Below are 26,550 nucleotides of genomic sequence, written 5' to 3'. Positions count from 1 at the left end.
CATATGGAAATACAAGGGACCAGAAAAGCCAAAACAATCTTGAAAAAAGAACAAAAAACCTGGAGAAGTCACACTTCCTGATTTCACAACTTACCACAAGCTACCAAAATCAAGACAGTGTGGTACTGGTATAAGAACAGACATACAGACCAATGGAAGAGAATTCCGAGTCCAGAAATGAATTCTTACATACAAGGTCAAATGACTTTCAGTAGAGGTAACAAGATCATTAACGGAGAAAGAATAGTCTTTTGAACAAATAGTGCTGGGACAACTGGATATCCACATGCGAAAAAACGAATTTGGACCCCTTTATCATACCATACACAAAAATCAATTCAGAGAGAATAAACCTAAATATAAGAGCTAAAACTAGAAAACTCTTAGAAGCCACAGGAGCAAATCTTTGTGGCCTTGGGTTACGCAATGCTTTAAAATGTTAAACTACGTTCTTTCAATCAATATTATGATCAGAAACCTTGAGTATAACAAGATTTCCATAGGAAAGTTTTAAAGAGAAGATACTCTTATAAACAAGCTCACTTACTGTTGCAGTTATGTCATCTTTCTTCATCTCTTTTGGCTTGAGAAAGTAAGCACCTATTGTAGATTTTTGATAATTCCAGGTTGAGCAAGATAGCTTACCTTGATGGCAAGCAATGATACCATCCCAGTCACTTTCACGAGCTTCCTCTAAAACGTAATGAAAATCATAAATCAAATTACTTTTCATTCTGTTATTCATCTATTACTTATTAGGCAGCTAATATTTCAGACACTACGGATACAACAGTAAAACAAACAGGTAATACCTGATAGCAATGTTTCCAATCTAACAAGAGGTTACTATATTTTAATTGACGAATAAAAAGTGTGTGTAGTTATGTTTATGGCATAGAACATAATGTTGTGATATGTATACATTGTGGAATGGCTAAATCAAGCTAATTAACATACCTAACAAGAGATTCTAATTAGAAGAAATTATCATATCATAAAGTATGACAGTGTTTTCTTATAAGACCACTCAGGAGATTTGGGGAAAGTAAATGGCTCTCTGGATAGAGTGGTAGAACAAGTAGAAATTAGCAGGGGGGATAACATGCACAAGAAAAAACGAACAAAACGCAGGACAGCAAGTAAGTGTAGTATCTTCTTGGGAGGGACAGGAGTAGGGCAAGGCAATCAGGACCACACTACAAAAGGTCTTGGAAGTCATGTTAAGGAGATGAGATTCCACTCTAAAGGTGTAAGAAGCCACTAAAAAATTTTAAGCAGATGAGTGATGTGATTCAAATGTATTTAGAAACATCATTCAAGCTCTAAGAAAACAGAAAGGTGTCATAATAATAACTTTCAAATAGAAATGGTGCCTACACAGTAATTTCCCATGATAGATTTCACGCAACAAACCCATTATCTATATTTTTCTTAAAATCACTTCTTTGAAAGAAGCATTGATCAAATGACATAGTATACTAAGACCTCAGTAGTCTTAGATCTTAATTAGTCAGACCTCTGTGTTCTCATACTTTGCTGTTCCAGTTCTTTTTACATTAGTAACTTTCATTATACTAGGCATATGACAAAACAAAAAGAAAGGCTATAAAATCAAATATTATAAATACCTGTTATAGAGAAGAGCAAAGCCTAAGGTTAATAGATGAGAAGTTACATTTAAAATAACTCATTTTTAGTCTTCACACAAGACCAGCATGCACCTGGGGTTACCTTCTGAATGCTTATTAATATTTGTAAAAGCATTTATTAAAACAGAGAAAATAAAATAGCACACAGTAGGAAATAAATGACAAAGGAGAACTTCTCAAAACACAGTATGAAGTTACTTACCTGCTGCAAACTTTGTGATGGGTGGAAGTCTCACTGACATGGTATTCTGAAGTCCTTTACGTTTGACTCTCTTTTTATTTATTAACCCTGAGGTTGGGGGAGACGGGAACATAGATAGCTATGAATCCTTAATAAAAAGTGTATATAAAAGAAAAGTTATCATTGTCTTATAACTATAAAGTTCAAGACATTCCCATTTAAGTCAAAAACAAAAGATGTTATTGCCACTGTTATTTTTTAATTCTAAGAAAAGTTATTTTAGATATTGTTAAAAAATGTTTAAATTTATATACATGCATGAATTGTATAAGACAGTCACTTAAAATTAGTAATAATAAAACTGAGTAAGATTTTGTTGTTTAATACAATCTTTCAAAGGCTGGAAACTATGAAAAGAGAAAGAGAACAAAATGATTGCTTTAAGGCAAAATAATTGGATGCTGCTTACTTTGATGCTTTCTCTAAGCTACCTTCCATTTTAAAAACTGTGCACTGTACAGTACCTCAAGTAAGGCCATCAACATCTTTTGGGTGGCAGCCGTATGTTTTTACCACCCAAGATGTCTAACCTTTTTCAATAACCTCATAGCAGAACCTCAACCACTTCTATAGCAACTTTGATCCTAGGAATCTTACTACCTCTTCCATACATGTTTGTCTAGTTCATCCGAGAAAAAATAAAATGCATTAATGAAACCTCTTCCAGTTGTTTCACAGAATGTCAAAATGTTTCTTTCGTGACCAGCTTATTTTCTGTCTTGCAAAGGACCTACCATGTCCCAAGCTCTTATTGAATTTTTCGTGTACTGTGGAAAATGACTGAAGAGTTCCATCTTGACCTGTTGATATACACAGAAAATCTCTAATCAAGCTTCATCAAAACGAGGGACTATGTGAATCACAAATTTTATAAAATTCAATTTGAAAATCTTGAAGTTACAGTTTGGGACAGTTTAAAGGGAAAACCAGATTGCAACTACTTCATTAAAATATTGAACATTTTATAGAATGGCATTTAGTAAGAACAAAGGATAAAATGAAAATGAGGTACTAATAATTTTCAGCAGACTAACAGAATTTTTAGAATCTGACCATTCTGTCTCTGAGGATTAGTAAACAGAAGGACACATTAAGCACAGATAATAATATCTATAGTGCTTCTCAAGTAGACAAAAAGGACTCTTAGTTTTACCCAGACTTCTAAGTCACTCAAAGAGATATGTGAATCTAAATATGTATAAATATCAAACCTAATACTGGGCACCCACATCTCAATACTTGCTGAAATAAACTAATAGTATGAAACAGAAGCTCACTTGCACTTAGAATCTGCTGTCCATTCTGTCCATAATATCTGATACTGGTAAGAGGAGCACTATGACCCATTCTGAATCTCAAAAGTCGGCCTTCACCTGTAGGACCATCAAATATCCATATCTGCCAAGAAATAAAAATGTAAAGTTCTTCTACAATGTTCCATCTGATCTGCAAGTAGTCAAATCACCCCCTACATAAATCAACTGGCATTGAGTAGTGCTTGCTAAGCCAGTGACCCTGGAGCTACAAGGGAGGGAGTGGGTACTGGGAGAGAAATAAACTGTAATTCTTTCCCGCTACGCTGCAATCATGTCACCTGCTGTGCTTCTTGTCTCATCTATACCAGTATCTCATTCCATATTCCTTTCATCTTCTAGGTTGAAAGCTGACACATTAAAGCAAGCTTGTAATAACCCGAAGGGTAAGTTAGATGAGTCAGGAAGATAACAACAATCCTAATACCCTGAGAGCATTGTCAGCGCCATTTGTGACAAGAAGTGGCTCTCTATGGAGAAATGTCAGTCCGGCAATTGCTGTAGAGTGTGCATTTCTCATTTGGTTGATTAATTTTTTGTCTTCCAGATCCCAGAGTCCGATATGGCCACATGGGCTTCCAGCTGCCATTACTGGATGACCATCTGTTATTAAAATAAAATACATCAAGAAAAATACTTCTAGATCCCCCAAAATAAGAATTCTCTCTTCCCTTTTAATCCATAAAGTTAGAAAGAACTATATACCAATAATCTATTCATATTTCTTTGCCTTTTACTCCAGTATTCATTCACTTCTATTAGATTAAGCTATCAGAAGACAAAAAACATTTGACTTTTAAATAATGAATTTTAAGTGTTCTTATCTTCTATCAATAAGTATGTTAAAAGTTACCTGTGCGAAATGATATTGAAGTAATGGGTCCCCAGTCTTGACGAAACTTCATTAATGTTTCATTAAATTTAATGTTGTGTATGATAACTTGACCTGACATAAGACCAATAGCAACAACATCCACAGCTGGTGCCTAAAAATTAGATTATTCAAACTTTTATTTTCTAAAGCAAAATAGCTTTAATAATCCTGATGATATGCATCATTTATTAGGTGCTGTCAAAAGAAATAATGAAGTATCTTCTTAAAGATGGCAGAAAAACTCAACAAGTATTACCATTCCAGCATACTTTTTTATTCAGCATAGAAGTATTCAGAAACAACTTTTCCAAATTACTTCCCAGCTTCAATTCTGCCAGTCAACACCCCATCCTCATTCCCAAAACCTAGCTGGTAAGATTTTAGAAAGAAAACAGCCACAACAGAAAAAGAAACCTATGTATAAAATCATTACAGATCACTGGACTGGATGGAAACAGTAAAAGGAGACAATTCCTAGAAAGGAGAAAGGTAAAAAAAGTTATACAGTTAGTCTGTTCCAGTTCTAATATTCTATGGTTATAACGGTCTATAATACAAGTCTTACATACAGGATCTATTATGAATTTCTCTATTTTAGCAAAGATCAATGTCCAATATCATTACAGAATGGAATCAGGTTACAGGTTTTATTAATTTGTCATCAACTGTCTACTATGCATGAGACCCTGTGTAGAAACTGGAGATACTAAAAAATATATAATCCCTTGTCCTCAAGGGACCTAATCCTCTGATACTTACGGAGTCTTCTGGATAGGCAAAAGTGGAGCTAGGTTGATGGTGGTAAGAGAAGATAAGGAATACATATAAATTGGGCAAGTATAGACAATGGGTACTGAGAAAGATAAGGGTATACTGGCTACATATGTGGCCAATAGAAACACAGGATTTGCTGTAGACATGCATTCATTTATTTATACATATTTTGCACATTAAAAAAAGCAGTTATTTCTTAAATAGTCCATCATCGAATCAAACATTAGGATTTTGGCTCCAATAATTTCAAACCATAAATCTCAACATCTTGACAAATTTCTCTGCATGACTTACAATACCCCTTGCATTGCTGAACACTCATTTCCAAGCTACACAAGACAATGGAATACATATACTTGCAAAATGATTAGTAACAAGGATCTATAGCAATCACAGGTTTAAAGTCAAACTATAAGCACAAAGGACTCCATAAGCGTTATTGGCAAAAGCATTATTACTTGTTTTAACTTACATTTCCAAAACACTATTTCCTCAGGCTAACAATTTTAAGGTAAGCTAAGCTATATGTTGTTTTGTCTTTACGTCTAAAATTATGATTGATTCCTGAAACTAAAGGATTTTCCTATTAACTTTGTTTCCTCTTTTACTTAACAGAAAAATACTAACCTGCTGAAGAGCTGTCACTCCAAGTTTCCATCCTGGAAATGTATATAGAAGTTTACTATAAGAAGAAAAATAGTTGAAAGATATATATATATGAGGAAAACAATATCGGCTACACATTAAAAAGTGAAATAATAATAGGTGATATTTATTAAGTTCTTACTCTTCCACACACTATTCTGATAATTAAACTAACGTCACAAGGTTAGTAATATTGTCCAAATTCTAGATCTCAAACTAACTACTATGCTATGCCACCTCTTTAAGAAATAAAATGTCCTAAGTGGAAAAAAAAAAATACATGAGTAAAAACCATGTTATATTACAGACTACAGTAAAAAAAATTTAGGACTGCAATATCTTTATAGAAACATCATCATGAAAGGGAATAACTTATATTTTAATAACAATATTATTTGCATGTTATATGACTGTCATATGACAACAGTACTGCTGCTCTCAATTTCAGAAGCAAGCCATGAATGACAAATAACACATCCATGGAGCAAACAGAGGTATCTGAAATCATTATAATTATCATTAAAGTATTAAATCATGTACTAAATTATGTAAATGGGCAAAGACAGTATTTCAGTCACTATCCCTGAACCTAGCACAAAGTAGGCAGTCAATGGTATTTGTTAAACTGAAATGAAACACTGATTCAAATCATTAAATCTTTAATAATCTTATTTTCCCTTTTGAATTGATAAGGACTTTGGAAAAAACAATTTGGACAGTCAAATATTTTTGTTTGCTTTTCAAAATGCTACACAAAGAAGTGTGAGCTGCCACCTTTTTCTACTGATAAATGTTTAAATAATGGGTAGAAGTATTCAAAATTGAGTATCCAGCCCTCCAGCTACACCAATATTACAGATATGTGCCATATCTATGGGAGGCGATGGAAGTACTTTAAACCCGAAAAGTCATTTCTAAATGCTAGCACTACATTGTCATTGATTTGCCTTTCCATCCTTTACCATCTTCATGTATAGAAAATCTTCATGTATGGAAAATTAGAGCCTCCCTAGTCATAATCTCATAATTATTATTTTCTGATGGATCTCCTATTACTTTATTAGAGCCTTCTCTATAGCAGTTCTTTAGTTATTAGGTCATTAGTACATACTTTTCAGTGAGCATTTATGAAGCTAACAAGTGTCAGGATCACATGCCAGCTTTCACATATGTGATGCCAGCAACAACAACTCCAAAAGCAAACATACAGTTATATCTCAGTATCTGTGGGGGATTGGTTCCAGGACTTCCCCAACCTCTCTGCTGATACCAAAATTCACAGATGCTCAAGTCCCTTACATAAAATGGTGTGGTATTTGCATACAACTTTCACACATTTATGCATATACTTTAAATAATCTCTAGCTTACTTATAAAAGCTAATATAATGTAAATACTATGTAAATAGCTGTTACACTGTACTATTTTAAAATGTGATGTTTTATTGTTGTATTATTATTTATCTATTTTTCCTTGAATATTTTTGATCCGAGGTTGACTCCTCTGATATAGGGGACCAACTGTATTTATAGACAACCCTCCAAATAAATATATAAGGACAGGGATAAATGAGACTTAAGTATGCATTAGGAAGTAGTTGATGAGGATAAGGTGACAACTATATTATTTTCTAACTAAAACACTTACTTAGATTTTACATTCCACAACTGCAGGCTTCCTTGTTCACTGCCCAGCAGTATTTTATTCAAGTAGGTACTTGGATGCAGAATTGCAGAAATTTTAAATACTGATTTATCAAAAGTCAACTGCAGGTATTCTTCTACAAAAGTGAAAGTTAAAATTATTTGTTATAAAACAGTTTAAAATGTTTTATATAACCATATATTTATCACTTAAAGTAAGTCTATCATATCAAAGATTTATATGCTAAAATAAACCACAGACTTAGATACTAATCTATAAACATTCCTTGAGAAATAAAATAAATGAGGGACAACTTGTAAATGTAATTTAGACTGTCAAAAATTTTCTACAACTTCTAATAAAAATACTATTAAAAGTTTCATTCACTTTTGAATTACTTTACAGAAAAGGATAATAAAGTTAAAAAAAAAAGATCCTAAGGATTAGCATTAATGTTTCTGTAATTTGATCAACAGACAGGAGTGAATATTCCAAGTGAAGTACTTATACTTAGCTCTTTCAAGGAATGAAAAGCCAACTATCTAGAAAGTTTGATGGGTCACTCAAAAAATGCCAAAAATAAAAGGCACACCTCAGTGAAACTATTAAGAGTACTTCTCACACATTTCCACAAAAGAACCTCTAATAAAGGAGAAGAAAAAAACTTATAACCCTGTGGAGTTGGGGGTGCCATAACCAGTGGTCACTTGCTCCAAGATCAAAAAACTCTCTGAAATCTTTGGTTACATTCAAAATTTCTATGTTTGAATTCTGGTTTTTACTTTACAGTTCCTCCATGATTAAAACAATGTTTCACTATATTTTCCAATAAATTTGAGTATCAAAGAAGGTACATTTCATTTAAGCTTTAGGTTCACATACTCTCTGGTACACTGCTGTACAATCCCAGGGGTATGGGTACCCCAGTTTAGGAAGTACAGTATAGGTGAAAATTATATAAACTTTACTTTGAATGTTATTTTAAGAGATCCTTGACTTTATTCATCACTACAAATGGCTCCCTGAAGATACTGGTTCAATATGCTGCTATAACAGCAACAAAAAAGCTGGTCCATCAGCATCAAGAGAGTCTGCTGGAATGTAAGAACCAGATCCTGTAACCTAATAAAAGCCCTTTTAACTTCTATCTACACAAGGAATACTTTTGGAATTCTGTTCCCTCCCTCTACTTGAGCAAACACAAAACAAGAAAAGGTTTACTAATCTGAAATAAGAACTTGGAATAATTCCCAGAAATGTAACCTTCAGGATATTTACTAAAAAAAAGAAAAAAAAGAAAGAAAGAAAAAAAAAACCACAGTGTATTGAACAATGAAATAACCAAGAGGCAATATAAGCTAAAAATGTAACCAGATTAAAGAACTTAAAAGATTCAATTCATAATGAACCCAGTATTTTATTGAGGAAAGGTGTAGATATCCTAGGGATAAATTCTTCATGTTTAAAGACACATAATCCCATAAACATAGCCACTGTCTAAGACTATCACAGTTGAAAGAAACTGACTGATATCCCTAGGAAATGGATGTACTTTTCCTTCAGATTACAAGATCAAGTTTACTATTAGTCTCCTTTACTAAAAGTTGAAAATACAAAACAAGAATTACTCAGGCATGAAAATACATCAATATTCACTCCACAGAGAATATAACAAATCATTAAAGTTGGAGAACTGCAATGGAAAATACATTAGTTGAGGTAAGCACATTAAACAGTTTATAAGTAGTTACCTTGCTACAGTTGTTTATCTCTTTCTTACTTAGAACTTTTTTCTTATACATGTTAAAGATTTTTAATTTTTTAAATTTCTTACTATTTACAGGCAAAATCTCTGGCATAGATATTTACATAGATTTTAAATTTTAATTAAACACATACTACCCTAAGATAAAGCAAATAAGTGAGTTAACTCTTACCTTCTGAATATATGTGCCAAATAATAAGAATGCTGTCAGTATCAACAGAGATAATGTGGTCTCCAAAGGGTTGCAAGAGATGGATTTCTGCCTTATGACCCTTAAAGGTATGTACTATCTACAATATCGAAGTTTAAAAGAATTTCATATTATTACTCAGTCATCATGTCATATTATTCATATTATCCCAAAAACAAGCTAATCCGGAGATGCTTCTGTTAAGAAATGTACCCCAACTTTTGATTATTCAAGGTTAGGATGAATGCATAGATATGAAGGAACTAGGCATGTTCATCTGCTCCCTCAGCCAGTTCAACAATAAGGAAGTAAACTGTCCATTTAGTACAAAGAAATGAGACCTTTGAAGCTCAGTCTTCCAACTTAGGTTAGAGAGGAGGCGTGCACACACAACTAGTTCCCTCACCCAATTCAATCAGTGCAACTACATATATCCTAGCGAGATGGTATATTCCAGAAGGCTGATCTCTACAGACTCCATCACCAACTGGCTTTCAAATGAGACGGGAAAGGGGGATATAGGGTCTTTTTCCCCATACCTTTCTGCTTTGACAGAGATCCTTACAGTAGCTGATCCCTCCATAAGTATAGCCCCTTCTCCATGGTTTCAGTTCTCACCAGATTCCAGTAACACTGTTTCTTCTCCTTGGCCCTTTGGCCTTAGGGGTGGTAACAACTTCCTACAGTTGACAGTGTCCGATGCCTCCCCACCCCTACTTTGTTCCCCTAACCCTGACCACACTTGTGCATAAAGGTCCTTTATTAAAGTCTCTGCATCTGAACCACATATAGGATATACATATGGGATAAAGTCTCCTCATGTAAATCATATATATCTCCCTGGAAAAACTATAAACAACAATACAAAAATGAACATTTTTTCCAATTCTAAAAATCTGAACACCTTCCATTAAAGAACTCTACAGATAAGTTACCTTCCTCTGCCACAGGTAGTGATGATGAAAGACTGTGGGAACCACCTCACTCCAAGTCCCTGACAAGTACAGTGATACTATCATTTGGCTATCCTTGTATTCCCATTCCTACATTTCCTTTCATTCTAGACCATTAAGGCCAGGTCACCTCTCAACCTAGTTATTCCAGGACAAATTCAGAAACCAACTGCTAAATTTAGACCAGAAAAGATCTTTCCTTAGCAGTGGAGAAAACAGAATCTAGCTTTCTCTAAATAGGGAACAGGCATCTGGTTTTCAGAAAAAGAGTTATAAGCTAAGTTATGCATAATGAATAATCAACCCACATAAAGTGGTAGTGCAAATATGAACTTTTCCAGGAAAGTATTTTTAAAATACACTTAATAATACACATTATGTCCCATCTCTACAAATATACGAAACAGAAAACTCCTGAGATGGGAACTGACTGGGCATAAAAAATTTTGAAGAAACTCTCCAAGTTATTCTGATATTCATCTCTGGGCAAAGAAACTGAAGGAAAGCACCAGTTTTATTTTAAGTAAGCCTTTTCTGAAAATTTATCTTCCTCCAGAAAACTGAATATACATTAGAAAAAAAAGAATACTATAGAGTTCTAGAGTGTGCCAGGTAAAGAATGACAGAATTAAAGTTCCCTCCACTATCACAACAAACAACTACTGACTGCAAACAAGCAGTTTAGTGATACCAACCTCTTTATTACGGGCAAATGCAGAGAAAACATTTCCATAAGCAGCAAAGACTAATCTGCCATCAGCTGCCATACAGCAGATATCCTGTGGAACAGAATTACCTAGCAAATACCAAATGAAAAAAACAGGGATTTTTAAGATGTTAACCAGAAACCCCAAGTATACGTACAACATTTTTCATGGTTATAATTTAAAAAAATATATAAAGATCAAAGTTGAGAATCAGAGTATAAAATTTTGACTAAAATATTTTAAATATCTAATAGTAACTATCAAACAAAGGATAGGAAATCCCCTTGTCCTTCCCTAAGAGAATGTCTAGGATTTGCAGAAATAAAAACATAATCCTAGAGAAATGAAAAGAAGCTTTTTGAGGTTATTTGGAAAAAACTGTCATCTGATACACAAAGCTCTGACAGTCACCCAGTCTTCATGTGAACATCTTTTTTTTTTTTTTGAGAGACGGAGTCTCACTGTGTCGCCCAGATTGGAGTACAGTGATGCAATCTTGTCACACTGCAACATCCACCTCCCAGGTTCAACTGATTCTCCTGCCTCAGCCTCCCGAGTAGCTAGGATTATAGGTGTGCACCACCACGCCCAGCTAATTTTTGTATTTTTAGTAGAGACGGGGTTTCGCCATGTTAGACAGGCTGGTCTTGAACTCCTGACCTCAGGTGATCTGCCCACCTCAACCTTCCAAAATGCTGGGATTATAGGTATAAGCCACCACGCCTGACCCATGTGAATATCTTCTGGAACATCAAGTTCACTAATAACTTCACAAAAATTTTAGAAGTAACTCAAAATCTAAATCTCTAACTTTGGACCAACCCAAAAATATTCCATATGGTATTCTATATGCCTACTCCTAAACCATTTAAAGACAATATTGTTTCTACAGTCTTCTCCAAGAGAAATATGCCTATCAATCTTTAGCATTTCTCACGTGACATATGATTCTTTTCTCAGTATCCTGGTCACACTGACATTTCCATTTCCTCTTTTGGGGCAGGAGAGTTAGTAGACAGAGGATTGTTGTACTTTCATGCTGCAAATTCCATATTAGGATTTGTTTGCATAATCCTGTTTTATAGATTTATCATTTAATTTTGTATTCAACTTAAGTTCCAATGCCTTTCTTCTGCCTTCTAATCTATTATTAAAATTCCTTCCATTGGAAAGAAATACCAAAATGTGAGAAAAGGGGAAACTTTTCCTTACAGTAGAAGGAATGATGGAAAAAGAAAATCACTAAAAGCTATGCTTTATCTGAAATGCCTGAGACAAGAAGTGTTTCAGATTTCAGATTTTTTTGGATTTTGGACTACCTGCATAACCAGGTGAATATTCCTAATCTGAAAGTCTGAAATCAGAAATGTTCCAATGCATATTTCCCTCTGAACATCATGTTGGCTCTCAAAGAGTTTCAGACTTTGGAGCATTTTGGGTTTCAAATTTTTGGATTAAGGATAATCAACATGCATTTGGCAACCATCATATTAATAACTGATTCAGGCAAGTATCATCATAAAATACTAAAAGCAGCAGGTAATAACTTTGGAGAGTACTAGGATATTTACATAGTCCCAGTGCATATTACCAAAAGATACTTATCCGTTACAAAGGACAAAACACTAACTTAATTTTTTTTTTAATTTTCTTTTTTTTTTCAAGAGGGAGTCTCACTCTATTGCCTAGGCTGGAGTGCAGTGGCACGATCTGGCTCACGTTTCTTCACCTCCCGGATCCAAGCAATTCTCCTGCCTCAGCCGCCTGAGTAGCTGGGACTACAGGCACCTGCCACCACACCTGGCTAATTTTTTGTATTTTTAGTAGAGATGGGGTTTCACTGTGTTAGCCAGGATGGTCTTGATCTCCTGACCTCGTGATCCACCTGCCTCGGCCTCCCAAAGTGCTGGGATTACAGGTGTGAGCCACCGCACCCGGCCTAACTTTAAAATAGAGCCTCCTAACCAATCACTATCAGGAACAGAACCAACCAACAGCATGTGCCTTCTGATACAATTCACCGTGATTCCTCCCAACGGGTACAACCTGAATCTAATCCTGAAGAAATGTCAAAAAATCTCAAACTGAAGGACATTCTAAATGAGCCTGTACTCCAAAAATGTCAATGTGTCAGTGTCATCAAGCACAAAGAAAGTCTAAAGAACCGTTCCAGATTAAAGAAAATAAAGATACGTAACAACTGAAAGCAAAACATGATTCTATCCTGGCACCCTTTTTTGTTGCTGATAATGTAAGTTTATAAGACATACATGTTACCCTGGCTTCTTTATATGTTCTGTAAGTCTCAAATTTATGTCAAAATAAAAAAAATTTTTTTAGATGTGCATAAATTCAGAATAAAGTCCATACTTACTTACTGCAACCAGACTAAGTTTCTGAACCTGTTTAAAAAAAGAAAAAGGGTTAAATTTTCATTAACAAACACAATCATAATAACCTAACACCTGAAGAGTAAGCTATAACCTCACACGTATATTTGCTATGCTGTCCTTCGTAAGAAAGACACTTACTGACTCTAATTTTCATTACTAGGGAAGTTTATATTTTCAACTATATTTCACCAGGAGTAGTAATGGAAGGGGTAGGTAAATGTTTTCTATAATGGGCCAAATATTAACTATTTTAGGCTTTGCAGGCAATGCACGTGGTCTCTGTTGCAACTACTAGCTTCTGCCACCATAGCATGAAAACAGTCATACTTAATACATAAATAATGTGCATGGGTATATCAAACTTTTACCTATAGGTACTGAAATTTGATTTTCACATAGTTTTCATGTCATGAAATATCCTTCTCCCCACCCCCAGCCTACCCCCACAAACATTTAAACATGTCAAAATCATTCATAACTCCTGGGTCATACAAAGCCAAGCAGTGGGCTAGACTGGCTTGCAGACTGTAATTTGCTCACCCCACTCATGGCTACTGATCCAGCTGTATGACCCTGGAAAAATAAGTTCCCTGTGCCTCAAATTCTTCATCTGTAAAACAGGTATTTATTTACTTTATGAGATTGTTATGAGGATTCAACGAATAAATTTGTGTAAAACAGAATGGGGTCAGTCATATAGTAATTGCTCAATACATGATAGCTGCTACCATCACTATCACCACCTATTCACAATCTTGTCTAGTTTCCCCTGCAGAAGAAACTGATCTGTAGGACTGTAGGAAGTCTGACTGGGGACAGCATATACAGCCATAGTCATGGGATAGAGCACTTGTAGACCCAATTAGTGACTTAAGTTCATTAGCTCCATTTTTTTTTTTTTTTCTTTTTACTCCCAAGTATTTTCTGTTTCAGAGGTCATAGCCCAATGCATTGGTTAATCTGAGCAGTGTACAGTCTGGGTAAAGAACATTTACATGCCATAATGTTACGAATGTATCATCAGTGTTAGCACTAGACGAGACGTTAAAAGCCATCTTTATTATGACTAAATGTCAATGCACAGTAAGTAAATTGTTAACTTTATAAAATGTGCAAATAAGTTACTCTCCTCACCACAGGGTTTCTTTGGAAGTCGAATATAAGGAAAAACACCTGTGTCTGTGTGTAACGCAGTGTCAGGAAAGACACTGTACCAAAGACAAGATTTCAAGAGTTATTTAAGTAATAAACTTAGAAAAATTACATTTCAAGGAAGAAAACATTAACCAGCAAAAGTAAACTTGGCAAGCAAGGAACAAGTGTAGAGAATGGTAACACTAAATACTCTCACATGATATCTTAATGATATGCCTAACCCACCCTGTCTCCATTACCAACTCAGACTCTGAGAAACCCAATTGCTCTTAACCTCAGCTCTGCCCTCACTTTCCTCTTCCACTAACTCAACTGGTTCCTAACTCCCAGCTCTTCTTGCTAATAAGCCATTCACAATCCTCCAAGAGAGACAACTCTACAACATGTTTTCCAGAAAATAAAGTACTTATTTAACACTATTATCATCCTCATCAAGGTTCCCGCTCTCACAGAGCTTACATTCTTTTGGAGAAGACAAAAGAAACAAGTAAACAAGAGACACTATTACAATGATTTATGAGCCATTAAAGGAGAAAAAAAATCAACACTAACAAGTAATTTATCTGAAATTTACTTTTGTAGTTTATATAAAGGTGCTATGGTATAACGATACCTATCTTGCAAAGAAACAGCTGCAAGGCTTAGAGTGACAGTGCCAGACACTTTGCATTAGTTGAAAATAACTGATTGCCATCAAATACTTTCCCTAACGGTAATTAATCTCACCATCTGCGGTTCTCCCAATGTTACCTAGAGTGAATTTCTAACCCAGCTCGTGTCACCAATAACGTAATAGCGTGCATGTTTTTCTCTCTCATTAAGAATGCAAGAGGTAGAGGTTTGTCTTAATTATGTTTCCACCTTCAAGGGAAGGTCAATAAATATTCACTGAACAAGTATTATTGCCATACAACTGAGGGGTTATCTAGCAGTTTCCCCTTGGCCAGGCTGCCTCTGAAACTCGCCCCAGGAGGGCTGCAAGTGCTAAATCAGCACGTGGATGTGACCGATGGCGAAATATTAATAGGACAGGGAGGGGTTAAAGAAGGGAAGCCCGTGGTAGATGGTAAGGGTGAACCGGATTGCTCCAGGACAGAGTTAGGGGCCAAGGAGGGTGGTTCCTGGGAAGTCAACGAAAGAAGTCACTCACGTCATAGGTGTGGAAACTCTTGCCCACGCAGGTTGTTACATAGAACCGGCGCTTGAGCGCGCTGAACCGCACCACGTGTGGAATGTCGTTGCTGAAAAGTCCCAAGGCCCGGAACCCCGCAAACAGCGCGCTGGCCGTGCGCCTTTCTGAGGCCCGTTCCATTGCCGCCGCGATCCCGGCTCCGCTCAGCTCTGGTCCTGAAGGAAAACACGTATCCAGTCCCTTCAGCGTGTCTAGTGGAACAGTCATCTGCTAGAGCTGAAGACAGAAGACCGCTTCCGGCGCCCGCTGCGAATCGCGTTTCCGGAGACTGCCCTCAGTGCAACACATAAAGTTCTCCCTCCAGAGCTCACATGGGAGGCGTGACTTTGGTTCCGTTGGCCAAGGTCTCCAGCATGTTGCCTAGCATTGTTCTCCAGCTCTTTTGCGGCGGAAGGAAGCTCCTGAGGTTCCGACGGAACCGCAAGGGCGGGAAGCAAAGAGGGAAGCGCGACGCCCAGGAGAGTGGAGGAGAGATCGACGCCTTGGACAGGGAAACAATTTAAACATGTGATTATTTTAAAATGTACAAAAACATGAGACTGGAAAAATTTAAACATTGGATATCTGATTATATTAAGGAATTATGTTTAATTTTTGCATGTGATAGTAGCATTATGATTACGTAAAGATCCTCATCTTTTGGATATATACTGACATATTTACAGATGAAAACTATAATGGGACATTTCAAAGATGACAGAGGGATTCACTCATAGACTCTCTGGGTTGTAGAACTAATTATTTGGGGAAAGGGAACTGCTCACTTGGGCAACTTGGATAACTGTAGATTCCTCTGAGAAAAGGAAGATAAATATTAAATGTTATTGGGACCCCTGGATTAAGTCAGTATTCCTTGAGGTCGGCTGTCAAAAGCAGACAGTAGGGGTTCTAAAGAGGAGCTCATCATAATGCAAAGGGGAGTCTGGGCAGTTCATTAGAGCTAAGTGCCTTAGGATGCTGAAGAAGACTGATTCCAGTGAAGTGGGTGTCAAGACACCTCACTCCTCGAGAGCCAACTGCCTTACCAAGATGTAGCTTTGGGGAACAATCTCTGATCATGTGAACGTTAACTAAAACAGTGGTGACGTTAGAGCCCAGGACCAAAGTTTGACATATGGAATAACCTCTTATCTTACTGTTTTATTTCCATTTCACTTCGTTTATGAAAATGTTTTGGCAGCCTATTCAGATTTGGGTTGAGTGACTAATGTAAATATACTTGTACTTGAGAGGGATAAAGAGAGTATATTTACTAATGTAAATATACTTGTGCTTGAAAGGGATAAGGAGGGTCTGTCTCTACACAGATCAGTGTACTCTCTTGGGTTCCTTCCAGTTCTAAAATGTAATTATTTTATTATGAAACAAAAGTAACTTGTTAGCTAATTTGAATATCTGACTCATACACTCTTGAACAAAAAAAAAATCTTGATTTATTTTATAGTTCTGGCACAGAGCCTCAAACACTTTGGATGTTAAGATCATTAAGAAGCAGATGATAACAGAATGAGAGCTTGTTATTTAGTCCTTGACATGTTGTACTTACTTGTGATTTCATTTGTACCCCAGATTTCTCAATAGCAGTGCACATTTTCAGCCATATTTGTGGTATGACTTAAAAGTGAACAAGTTGCTAATTATTTGTAAACGTTATTTAAATTAAAAAAGAGGGGAAAAGAGCATCTCACTGTACTATTAACTTATTTATTAGGCTTATTTTAATAGTTTAGTGGGTAAGCTCCATAAAGGCAGAGAATTTTTTTTTTCTGTTTTGTTCATTAATACATAACAAGCACCCAGAACAGTATCTGGAACAAAAGGGGTGCTTAATAAACATTTGTTTAAAAAAAAAGTTACATTTAAGTAATAAAATGCTAAAAATGTGGAATGTTCTCTTTTTTTTATGTTAGTCATGTTCCCTCCCAAAGTAATGAGTTGTGTACTTTAGCATCTCCAATATTTAAACTTCCTCCTGTAAGAAGATGTGTCTCTCTGTCCTTTGCCCAAGACTTGCAGTAAATCCTTCATAGTGGAGCACGAATAGGAAGCGTTTGACTTACTTTGGCCAGTGCATATAAGCAAACATGATGTTCAGCAAGTCCCAGCAGATGCTTAAGAGCCATTATCTGTTTCTACCAACTCTCTTGCTCTTTTCTGTTGCCAAAAGAGAAAGGTATGTCTCAAATAGGAGCTGCTTTTTCAGCCTGGGTCCTGAAATGAGAAGGTCTGTAGATAAAGCCTGCAGCTGACTTGAGGTTGCCAGTTTGTAATGTGAGTGAGAATTAACTGTTGTTGCTAGCCAGTGAGATTTGGTGTTTGTTTGCCTTCTAATTACAACCTAGCAAAAGTCTATGTGAATTTTGGAGAAATGTTGGAAAATTAGCATCTAAAAATAAAAATATATAGTTTGTTTTTCTTTATAGAAGTATTAAAGCTGCATTTGCTTAATTCAGTTTTTGAAAAAATGTTGACCAAGACAGGACTAAGCCCCTCCTTTTGTCGTCAAAGGAGGCAACTCTATATGCTGGTAAAGTTATTTGTCAATGTTCTTTGTTAAAAAAGAAAAAAAAAAGCTCCTTTAACTTTTAAGAATCAAATATCAATTTTTCATTCTATCCTTATCAAAATAAAGGTGAGGGGAAACCATATCAGCAACAAGAAAGCAAAACTTTATGGATATAAAGAAATAAAGAATTATATCAGCAGTAGACTTTCTTGTATTTTGGTTTTTTTTTTTTTTTTTTTTGAGACGGAGTCTTGCTCTGTTGCCCAGGCTGGAATGCAGTGGCCCAATCTCAGCTCACTGCAAGCTCTGGCTCCCGGGTTCACACCATTCTCCTGCCTTAGCCTCCCAAGTAGCTGAGACTACAGGTGCCCACCACCATGCCTACCTAATTTTTTGTATTTTTAGTAGAGACGGGGTTTCACCGTGTTAGCCAGGATGGTCTCAATCTCCTGACCTTGCAATCTGCCCGCCTTGGCCTCCCAAAGTGCTGGGATTACAGGCGTAAGCCACCACGCCTGGCCAGCAGTAGACTTTCATACAGCAGTCTTAGCCTCTGAATGAAGGAGACGAAAGTGAGAATATAGATTATATAAATAGCATAACTAACCATGTAGTCTCAATATGAAAATATCCAACTTTATATGCTTAAATCACAATTTGCAACTTCCTTTTATTGACCATGAAACATTGACATAACTGACTGTATACTATACTAGTCCACCAAGAAAGCCTGAGTATATTTAAAAAAACAGAGATATATGATCCACATTGTTACAACATTTGGGAAAGTTCTTACTAAATTAATATAATGCATCCTCTTGCCCATTACTTTTAATTGACTGTAATTTAAATGACTAATATTATATTAAGACATCTATGGAATACATAGAATAAAATATATAAATTATACAATTTTTTAAAGATAAAGCAGAAGATTCAAAGAAACTGCACTTAATGGGATGACTTTGAGTTGTCTCCTTTCTCCCTAATCCTCAATTCATTTAGGGGAATTGGGCCCAAAATTTTATGAAAAATTGTGTGTATTTATTTTCATAGTTCAGTAAAATCTAGTCAGTGAATCCCTACTAAAATGGAGTTAGTATACTTAAAGAAATTTCTCTTGTAATAGCATTTAAGGGTTTGGGTTAGGTCGTCAGAGGAAGATTTTTAGAAAGGCATGTCTTGATTTTCCTCAGGACAAAAGAAACTGCCTATTCAGCTACACCCTGAGCTTCTCTGGAAAAAGGCTGAGTCTTTCTTTTCTATCCCCAGTGTTTGACTGAAGGCTTGTTCCACAGTAAGTGCCCTTTAAATGCTTACTGGACATATAATGTAAGCTTCCTCTTACCTGTTGGTAGGTAAGATGGATTTAAGGACATTGAACTTCCCCCCTTCTGTCATGGTTTAGCCCCAACTAACCCTCAGGGGAGTATTAGAGGAGCATGTCTACTCCTAGGAAAAATCAGTGCATTCCCACATGCTCTATTTTGGTCTAGGTTCTATGGCCAGGGTTGCCCTTCCCACTGGTGTTTGGAGGATTCTGAGTGGAAGGTGAGTGAGAGGGTGCCTGTGGCTCTAACTTGCAGCAGGAATTCAAGAACAGATTTGACATCCCCTGTTCACTTTTGCCTACTTTGTTTCTTCCAGGTGTGAGGAAAGTTCAAGAGGGGAAACAAGAAAAGACTAGTGATATAATTTAAGAAAAGGATGACTGCAATGCATCCTGAAGCTGCCTATCTCCAAATATTCTCTCCTATAGGCAGGGCCAACAGGTATAAAGGGGAGCAGTCAATGGACTCTAAGGATAAGTAGAGGTAAAAACCTGAAGAAAAATAATGTCCTTTAGAAAAGTATGTGTGCAAATTGTCTACTAACTAGATTTGAAAGATGATTCGTAAGAAACAAATTTGAGAATTATTTTATTAAGAAATATATAGTGTCAATTACAAAGGAACATATACATTTTCAAAAGCATTCACAAAATAAATTAAAGTACATTCTCTCTATATATATTTATGGTAGCTGTAACAAAGGTACTTCTCAGGATCTACTTATTATATACCACTCTTGTCTGTTAGGTAATATTTAAAACTTAGCTTAGAATACTTTCACAATATTTTGCTTGAAAATTATTTCAAATTGCTTCACTATATTTACAGCTATTTGTGAAACCCCATTTGCTTTCACTTTCTTCTCTTGTAAATTTTTAGTTTAACACAAGAAGTGTCATTACATGTAGAAGGAATGTCTGCCTTTTAAATGTAAGTTTAGGTGCTATCATTTAGTTCAGTATTTTTCCTTTTTCAAGGAAAAGAGTTCTCCTGCTACACTTTTGGATTTTCCTCTTGAGTAATGCTTATGCAATTACGGCTGAGAATTACTGCCAATTAAGCCAGTCATCAATGTTACGGAAGCTTCCCTCAACATTTGAAGAGTAGTACTTCCCCTGCATTATAAATTTGTATTAAACAATAAAAACTTAGAAAAATAAGTTAAGAAACTCTTCTGTAATTAAAAGATAACTATTTGTGATCTTCTGTGTCACAGTTAGAGTTAATGTTTCATCTACTTAATAAAGATGATTTATTTGGTGCTGTGAAATATGACCATAATAAAGATGATTTACTGTTTTTTCAGTAAAGTTCGAATGAAGCGACGCCACAATCCTAGTAATTGTGACACTTGTTCCAGACATTTATTGGTTGTGACTTTCCTTTTTCTCCTCTTCTTCATTGCCTGAGTAGCATTTATCTGTAGAATATGAGAATCAATAGTCAAAATTACTTTTCACTATCTTTAGTAACTGTTGAGTGCAGGTTTTATTGCCTTCTCTATGCAAATCCATCTTTCAGTGTATTTCCAAAGCACCTGCTTACTATGTGCTAGTATGTGCCTTCTCCAGGGGAATGAATTCCTGTTTCTCTACCCACCTACTTTCACTTCAAGGCCAACCACCACCTCCTTCAAAAAGCCTCCAATAATTGCTCAGACCTTGGTTTTGGAAAGTCTTCCAGTGCTTAAGAGTATGTATCATTTAACTTGGCTCTCACTTAACATGCTTTTCTTTATATTGCATCATAGGTATTCCCCATAGCACTGAGTCTTAATCATAGGAAACACTGAATATTTGTTGAGTGATTAAATAAATGAATAAATTGCTGATTTCAAGATCTCCCTGACAAGATCACAAGTTCCTCATGGGTAAGAGCTATCTTATACCTCCTTATAGATGTAATTCAGTAAACCTAATCTCTTTTTTGAACCCAAAATGCATGCTCCTGCTCCCCATCCTTCCCCCTCCCCTGCCCCACTGTCTAGATATGCCACAGACATCTGAAGGTTTATTTTAAAGAGGATTCCAGCATATAACTTTATCTGAATTACCTTTGAATAGTACACTGGGCCTCCTAGACACATGGTATGCAGATTAATAAAGTCACAGGGTTATCAAGCACAAATCTTACAAAAATCTATAAAATCATAACTATTATTAGTCTTAGACTCTCCATTTGGGCTTGAGAGGTGACTGAAATAAATTTCTCCAGACTCTCCCTTTCTCACATGCTGTCCAAGAACTTGATCTAGTTTTTTGTTTGTGCTCTTATTTGAATGAATTTTATTGTGGCCATCTGTAGATTTGCCAGTCACTCCTTCATAAGAAGGCATGAAGCCACATAGATTTGTCATATGGCTGTCTGGTATTGAGTTTCTAATTCAAGCTCAACCCAGATCAGCCCTATGGCTTCAATCCTCAATCTCTAAAAAGTGACAGTCTTGGCTGGGCATGGTGGCTCACGCCTGTAATGCCAGCACTTTGGGATGCAAAAGTGGGCAGATCACAAGGTCAGGAATTCAAGACCAGCCTGGCCAATATGGTGAAACCCTGTCTCTACTAAAAATACTTAAATTAGCCAGGCGTGGTGGGGGGCGCCTGTAGCTCCAGCTACTCGGGAGGCTGAGGCAGGAGAATCACTTGAACCCAGGAGGCGGAGGTTGCAGTGAGCTGAGATTGTGCCACTGCATTCCAGCCTGGGTGACAGAGCGAGACTCTGTCAAAAAAAAAAAAAAAAAAAAAAAAAAAAAAGGCAGTCTTGTCCATCTACCTAGATTACAGACATATAAAGTCCACTAGAATAATAAGGAGCAATCATACATATCTGCACTTGTCTCTCTCTGTTTCTTAAACTTGTCATCCTGAAGATAAATTCTCTACTTGCTGACTGAAATAAATATTGAGTGCCTGTTGTGTACCAGGCACTGTTCCAACTGCATTTACACGTATTGACTAATTTAATCCTCATAAACAATCTATGTAAGACTAACTGATATGATACTTACTTTACCCATGAAGCTATAGTACACAGCGGCTAAGTAATTTAACTAAGTCTTCACAGAAGTTATACGGCCAGGATTCAAAGTCAGGCAGGTTGTCTCCAGAGTTCCTACGCCTAACTTTCCACTACACTATGTCCATATTTAATGCTACACAAGCATTCAAATGCAGATAACTACCTGCGCAAAAATATGTAAAGAGACAGCAACAGCATCCATACAAGCAATTAAGCAAACATAGGATAGAGATTTTTTGTATAATGTAACGTTTTAGTAAATAAGCACACAATAATTAAGTGATTAGAACAAGCGGTGTTGCTCAAACTTTGGACTGGACAAGAATCTCTTAAGTAGCCCTATAACCTGAGATTTTGATGTTGAAGGTCTAGGTTGAGTCCCCAGGAATTGGCATTTTTAACAGCCATACTCTTAGGCTCCAGCAAGCAAAACATTCTGATATAGGAGGCTCACTCAACATACCTTGAAACATTGCCGTAAGGTTTAGAACCATAATTCAGCCAAAACAGTATCAGAACCCTAGAAATAGGTGAGTTTGAGTCCGGGTATCAACGTGGGTCTAATTGACATCCTACTACTTTTACCCGGCTCGTTTGCTCTTCGAAAGATAAAACCTAAATAAAAATCAGAGAATGACTTATGCACCAAAGCCCCAGTTTAATTTGAGGTTAGTCCCAAGGTACAAAGCAAGCGTCTGAGGCTAGGGGCTTACCTGAGTTTCCGAATAGCCTGGGCACCAGAGAGCGAGGGTAGCCTTAGTTTTCCTGGCGAACATTTCCTTGGCGAGCGACGCGCAGCGGGGAGTGGGATTGAAGGTTAGGCTCTGGATTTCAGTAAGGCAGTGTGGCTGCTCATAGGCGGCAAAGTTTACAAGAAAAGGAGAAAACACCAGAAAGAAAAAAAGAAGAGAGAGAGAGTTGGTGAGAATTGACTGAAAGGCGAGCGGAGGAAGGTCGGGGAGGAGCGGGTACACAAGTCGAGAGTAAGAGCGAAGAGGTCACGGTTGAGTAGAGCAAGGAACCAACCGCGGGGATGCAGGGGCGTGGCGAGGGTGGCGGAGGGCACTGGTCACGAAAAGACTTTCACCCACGCTCGCTCCGCCCAAGTCTCCAGGGGGCGGAGGCTGCCAAAAGCCCGAGCCCAAGCGCGGAGCGCCGCCGGACCCCAGCAGGTGGTGCCCCGACAAAGTTCCCTCATCCCAGTTCCCAATTTGCCTTTCCTCCCGATAGGGACTTCCTCTCCCTAAATTGGAACAGAAGTGTTGTCCCAAGCTGGGAGCAGCCCCGAGCTGGCAACCCAGATGTCCCCTATCCCCGGCCGCGGCGTCCCGGAGCCCAGGCACCTCTCGGGGTTCTGCACATCGCAGGATACTCCCTCTCCAAAATGCCTGGCGTCTCCCTGGAGAAAGCCAGCAGCACTGACCTCTCTACTCACCCGATTGCTACAGGAGACGGTGTTGTTGAAGTCGGTACTTTTAGTCTGGAAGAAAGAAAAATACGACAAGGAGGGTAAAGACTTCTAAGTCCACAAGGAAAATCATCCCTCCACTCTTTGCTCCCAGGCTTTAAAGGTGCTCTGAAAACAGTTTCCACTCAGGTACCTGTTTCCTATGTCATTGACAAGGCAGTGAAATAGTCTTTAGATAGTGCTGGCTAGTGCTTGAAACCACACCAAAAAGTTCAGGTCTCAGAGGGAGACCTCCTGCTCCTTTCCCTCAAGCCACGACTGCACATAGCACTATGCTGGTGAGTAATAATGCCATTCTTTGGATGTCCACATCTGTACTGTGGCCATTCATGAATGCAAACTCTATCTAGAAATTAGGTTAATCAGGAAAATGATTACTACTGTATGTTAAAAAATTCCAAGTACACCATATTCTGTAATAAGTAGCATCCTGAAACATCTAAAACACTGGAGAGAACTGGAGCACAGCATCAACCCTTAAAGTTTAGCTCATGAGAATTCTCTCTCTTTTACTCTTCTTTCTTAAGCTCTTTTCCCCTGCTGTCTTTTTACAGCATAGTCAGAGCAGCACTTTAGCAGAGGATAGACATCCTTGATGCATAATGCTCTGCCTATCAATACCTGCTCCTCATCAGCATCTGCACACTTAGAATGTGCCAATTTCTAGATAATCATTTTAGATGCCACTTGTAAGAATTCTTGACAAAATGTGGGACCATGATTTTTTCTAAATTATTTTTCTTTCCTACAAAGTTAAATTGTAGAGTGTGTGTATGCCTACTCTTCTGATGAAAATACATTTGTTTTAAAAAAGTTTCTTCACTTACCCCACTCATATATGTAATCAGGTCTTTAGAAATAGTACGGAGATAGTCTGCTTCAATCTTCTCAAAGTCACAGTTAGTGAAGTCGTAAGTTACCACCAGCCCTACAAGTTGAAAGATGAAGAATTTCCTGAAAGAAACTGACAGAACACATAGTAAGGCAAAAGGGAATGTACGTGGAAACCCAATTTCACCCCAGTTTCACACTAAACTCTTCCCACCAAGGCTGAATTGCCTCTAGATCTGTAAGGCCTGCCTTAGGGGCCAGTGCTCAAGCACCAGGTTTTCCTCTCATTTCCAGTCCCCAGGAAGCCCTTATTCACCCATGCTGTTGTCTTAAGTTGGAGTCTCCCTGATGCTCCAGAGCATTCTGGCTGCAGATATATAACACCTAAACGCCTACGGGCTCTTTCCTCCTAGGCCAATGATTTTCTACCATGTCATTCTCTTCCTTTATAGAATTCTGAATTGATGATGTGAAAGGAAAAAAAAAAAAAGGAGTAGCTAAATCTATGGAATTTTAACATTAGTAAAGTCATCAGGAATTTCCCTCACCTTCCTCCTTTTTACTTTGCCCTAAACTCTTCATATGTGTTAATGTCCTTTAAGAAATGGATACCAGTGTCTTTCTCCCACAGGGCATTTCAGTGACCAATCTTTTCTATTATTTGGGAGAAACACCTTCTGAAACCAGCAGCCACTGTAAGGATTTGGAGTCCTTGCATACTGTCCCATGCATCCTGAACATCTTTGAGAATTTCGTGTGGCCGCCTTCAACTAATGCTTTCCCTTCTCCTTGGCTGGTAAGAAACTGTGCTTACTTATGGGATGCTTTGGAGGGTGGGTGCAGTCTCAGTCTTCAACAGCACTTCCATGTGAAAGCATTAAATGTGCAACCGTGACCAGAACCTTAGGGGCAGGAACGATAAGAGGTTGAAATAAATGGGGAAAGATCTGATGTGCCTTGTTCTCAAAAATCCTACTTTTCAAATTATCATATCAATTTCAGGAAAAGCGCCTACTCTTGGTGACTAGGGGCACCTTAGGGGCTGAAGGGTCCTCTAGCACTTTCTAGTAGGTGTCAAGAACTTTTAAAACCACAAATTCCAGTGCCCAGCCACCTTCACAGTCCCACTCTTAAAGCCAGTGTTAAACTTGAGGAGACCGCTCTGCTGGATGCCTAGCGGTGAGCGCAAGGAGAGGATGCTGTCCTGAGCTCAGCTTTCCCAGAGGCGGCGCACGTTTTCGTGAGCTCTGCCTCCCAGAGGCTTAGCCCTGCGCAGCATAGACTGGAAAACGTCTGTCACCTGGGGCCTGAGCGCGGGCACGGGTTTTAGAGACAGGAGAAGCAACGAGATGGCGGGCTCAGATTTGTGCTAGCAAACTATTGTTGATCCAGAAAAGAGTGCTTAAAAGGGCAGTCAGGGAGAGCGCCCTGGAGGATGTCTGTCTAGCAGTCTTCCGAGTTCCAGCAGCACCAATGGAGCGTTGAAGGGAGGGAAAGGCTGACACTGATCACGTTGCTGAGACGAACCCCCTGCTCCGCCCTAGCTTGGCTCATGCTGCCCTGGGCCCTCTCTACACCCAGGTCCCCTTTCTCTCTCCTTCCCTTCCGCTTCCCCGTTCATCCCCCACCCCCTCCCCCACCCCGCCCCCCGCCCTCGCGTGTCAGAGCCTGCATCGCTCTGGTACTAGGGAAGTTCCTAGGAGTCATCGCTCGGAGCAAGGAGGTTGGACGCCGTGTGTGAGTCCCAGCAAATGTCACAGGCCATACAGTGCCCGGGAAAAAGAGCAGGAAATGTCGAGGGATTCCGGAAAAGCGTAAGGGACAAACTGAAGCCAGAGTTGAACTCTTTTTCATAGAAGGCACTGGAGAGGGTCAGAAAACCTCTGATTCACCGCTGACTT

General features: G+C 37.8%; 2 protein-coding genes and 1 long non-coding RNA gene across 9 annotated transcripts in view; 1 reads left to right on the top strand and 2 right to left on the bottom strand.

The window, feature by feature from the left end:
• Positions 1-15,758, bottom strand: part of WDR36 (WD repeat domain 36) — a 37,792-nt gene extending 22,034 nt beyond the window's left edge. For both annotated transcript variants that reach the window (XR_012414579.1, XM_005557499.5), the window contains exons 1-12: positions 15,454-15,758; positions 13,130-13,157; positions 10,744-10,844; positions 9,078-9,195; positions 7,144-7,276; positions 5,479-5,533; positions 4,057-4,189; positions 3,631-3,806; positions 3,168-3,288; positions 2,625-2,690; positions 1,852-1,938; positions 548-693 (exon numbers count right to left, since the gene is read on the bottom strand). Coding sequence is in view for 1 of the 2 variants with exons in the window: in XM_005557499.5 (XP_005557556.2) it covers positions 548-693; positions 1,852-1,938; positions 2,625-2,690; positions 3,168-3,288; positions 3,631-3,806; positions 4,057-4,189; positions 5,479-5,533; positions 7,144-7,276; positions 9,078-9,195; positions 10,744-10,844; positions 13,130-13,157; positions 15,454-15,702 (1,413 nt within the window). In the remaining variant the exon portion in view is untranslated. The remainder of the gene's footprint in view (positions 1-547; positions 694-1,851; positions 1,939-2,624; positions 2,691-3,167; positions 3,289-3,630; positions 3,807-4,056; positions 4,190-5,478; positions 5,534-7,143; positions 7,277-9,077; positions 9,196-10,743; positions 10,845-13,129; positions 13,158-15,453) is intronic.
• A 140-nt stretch (positions 15,759-15,898) lies between these two features.
• Positions 15,899-25,554, top strand: LOC101925951 (uncharacterized). Of its 6 annotated transcripts, none has more exons than XR_010587553.1 (3): positions 15,899-19,815; positions 21,083-21,202; positions 25,281-25,554. It is a non-coding gene; the product is annotated as an uncharacterized lncRNA (long non-coding RNA). The 6 variants fall into 6 exon arrangements; XR_010587551.1 differs by lacking the exons at positions 21,083-21,202; positions 25,281-25,554 and adding an exon at positions 20,310-20,523 and having other exon boundaries at positions 15,899-17,668; positions 19,198-19,815; XR_010587550.1 differs by lacking the exons at positions 21,083-21,202; positions 25,281-25,554 and adding an exon at positions 20,310-20,523 and having other exon boundaries at positions 15,899-19,298; positions 19,498-19,815.
• Positions 19,904-25,231, bottom strand: TSLP (thymic stromal lymphopoietin). Its single transcript, XM_005557498.5, has 5 exons — positions 25,198-25,231; positions 24,646-24,782; positions 23,786-23,830; positions 23,064-23,198; positions 19,904-20,752 (listed from the first exon to the last, which is right to left on the bottom strand). Exons 1-5 carry the CDS (start codon positions 25,229-25,231, stop codon positions 20,624-20,626), a joined length of 480 nt encoding a protein of 159 aa, XP_005557555.3. The 3' UTR covers positions 19,904-20,623.
• Positions 25,555-26,550: the final 996 nt, after the last annotated feature.

Source organism: Macaca fascicularis, chromosome 6, assembly GCF_037993035.2.
Source record: "Macaca fascicularis isolate 582-1 chromosome 6, T2T-MFA8v1.1".
NCBI lineage: Eukaryota > Metazoa > Chordata > Mammalia > Primates > Cercopithecidae > Macaca > Macaca fascicularis.
Note: the sequence above shows the minus strand (reverse complement) of the source record. Positions and strands in the feature narration are given on the sequence as shown.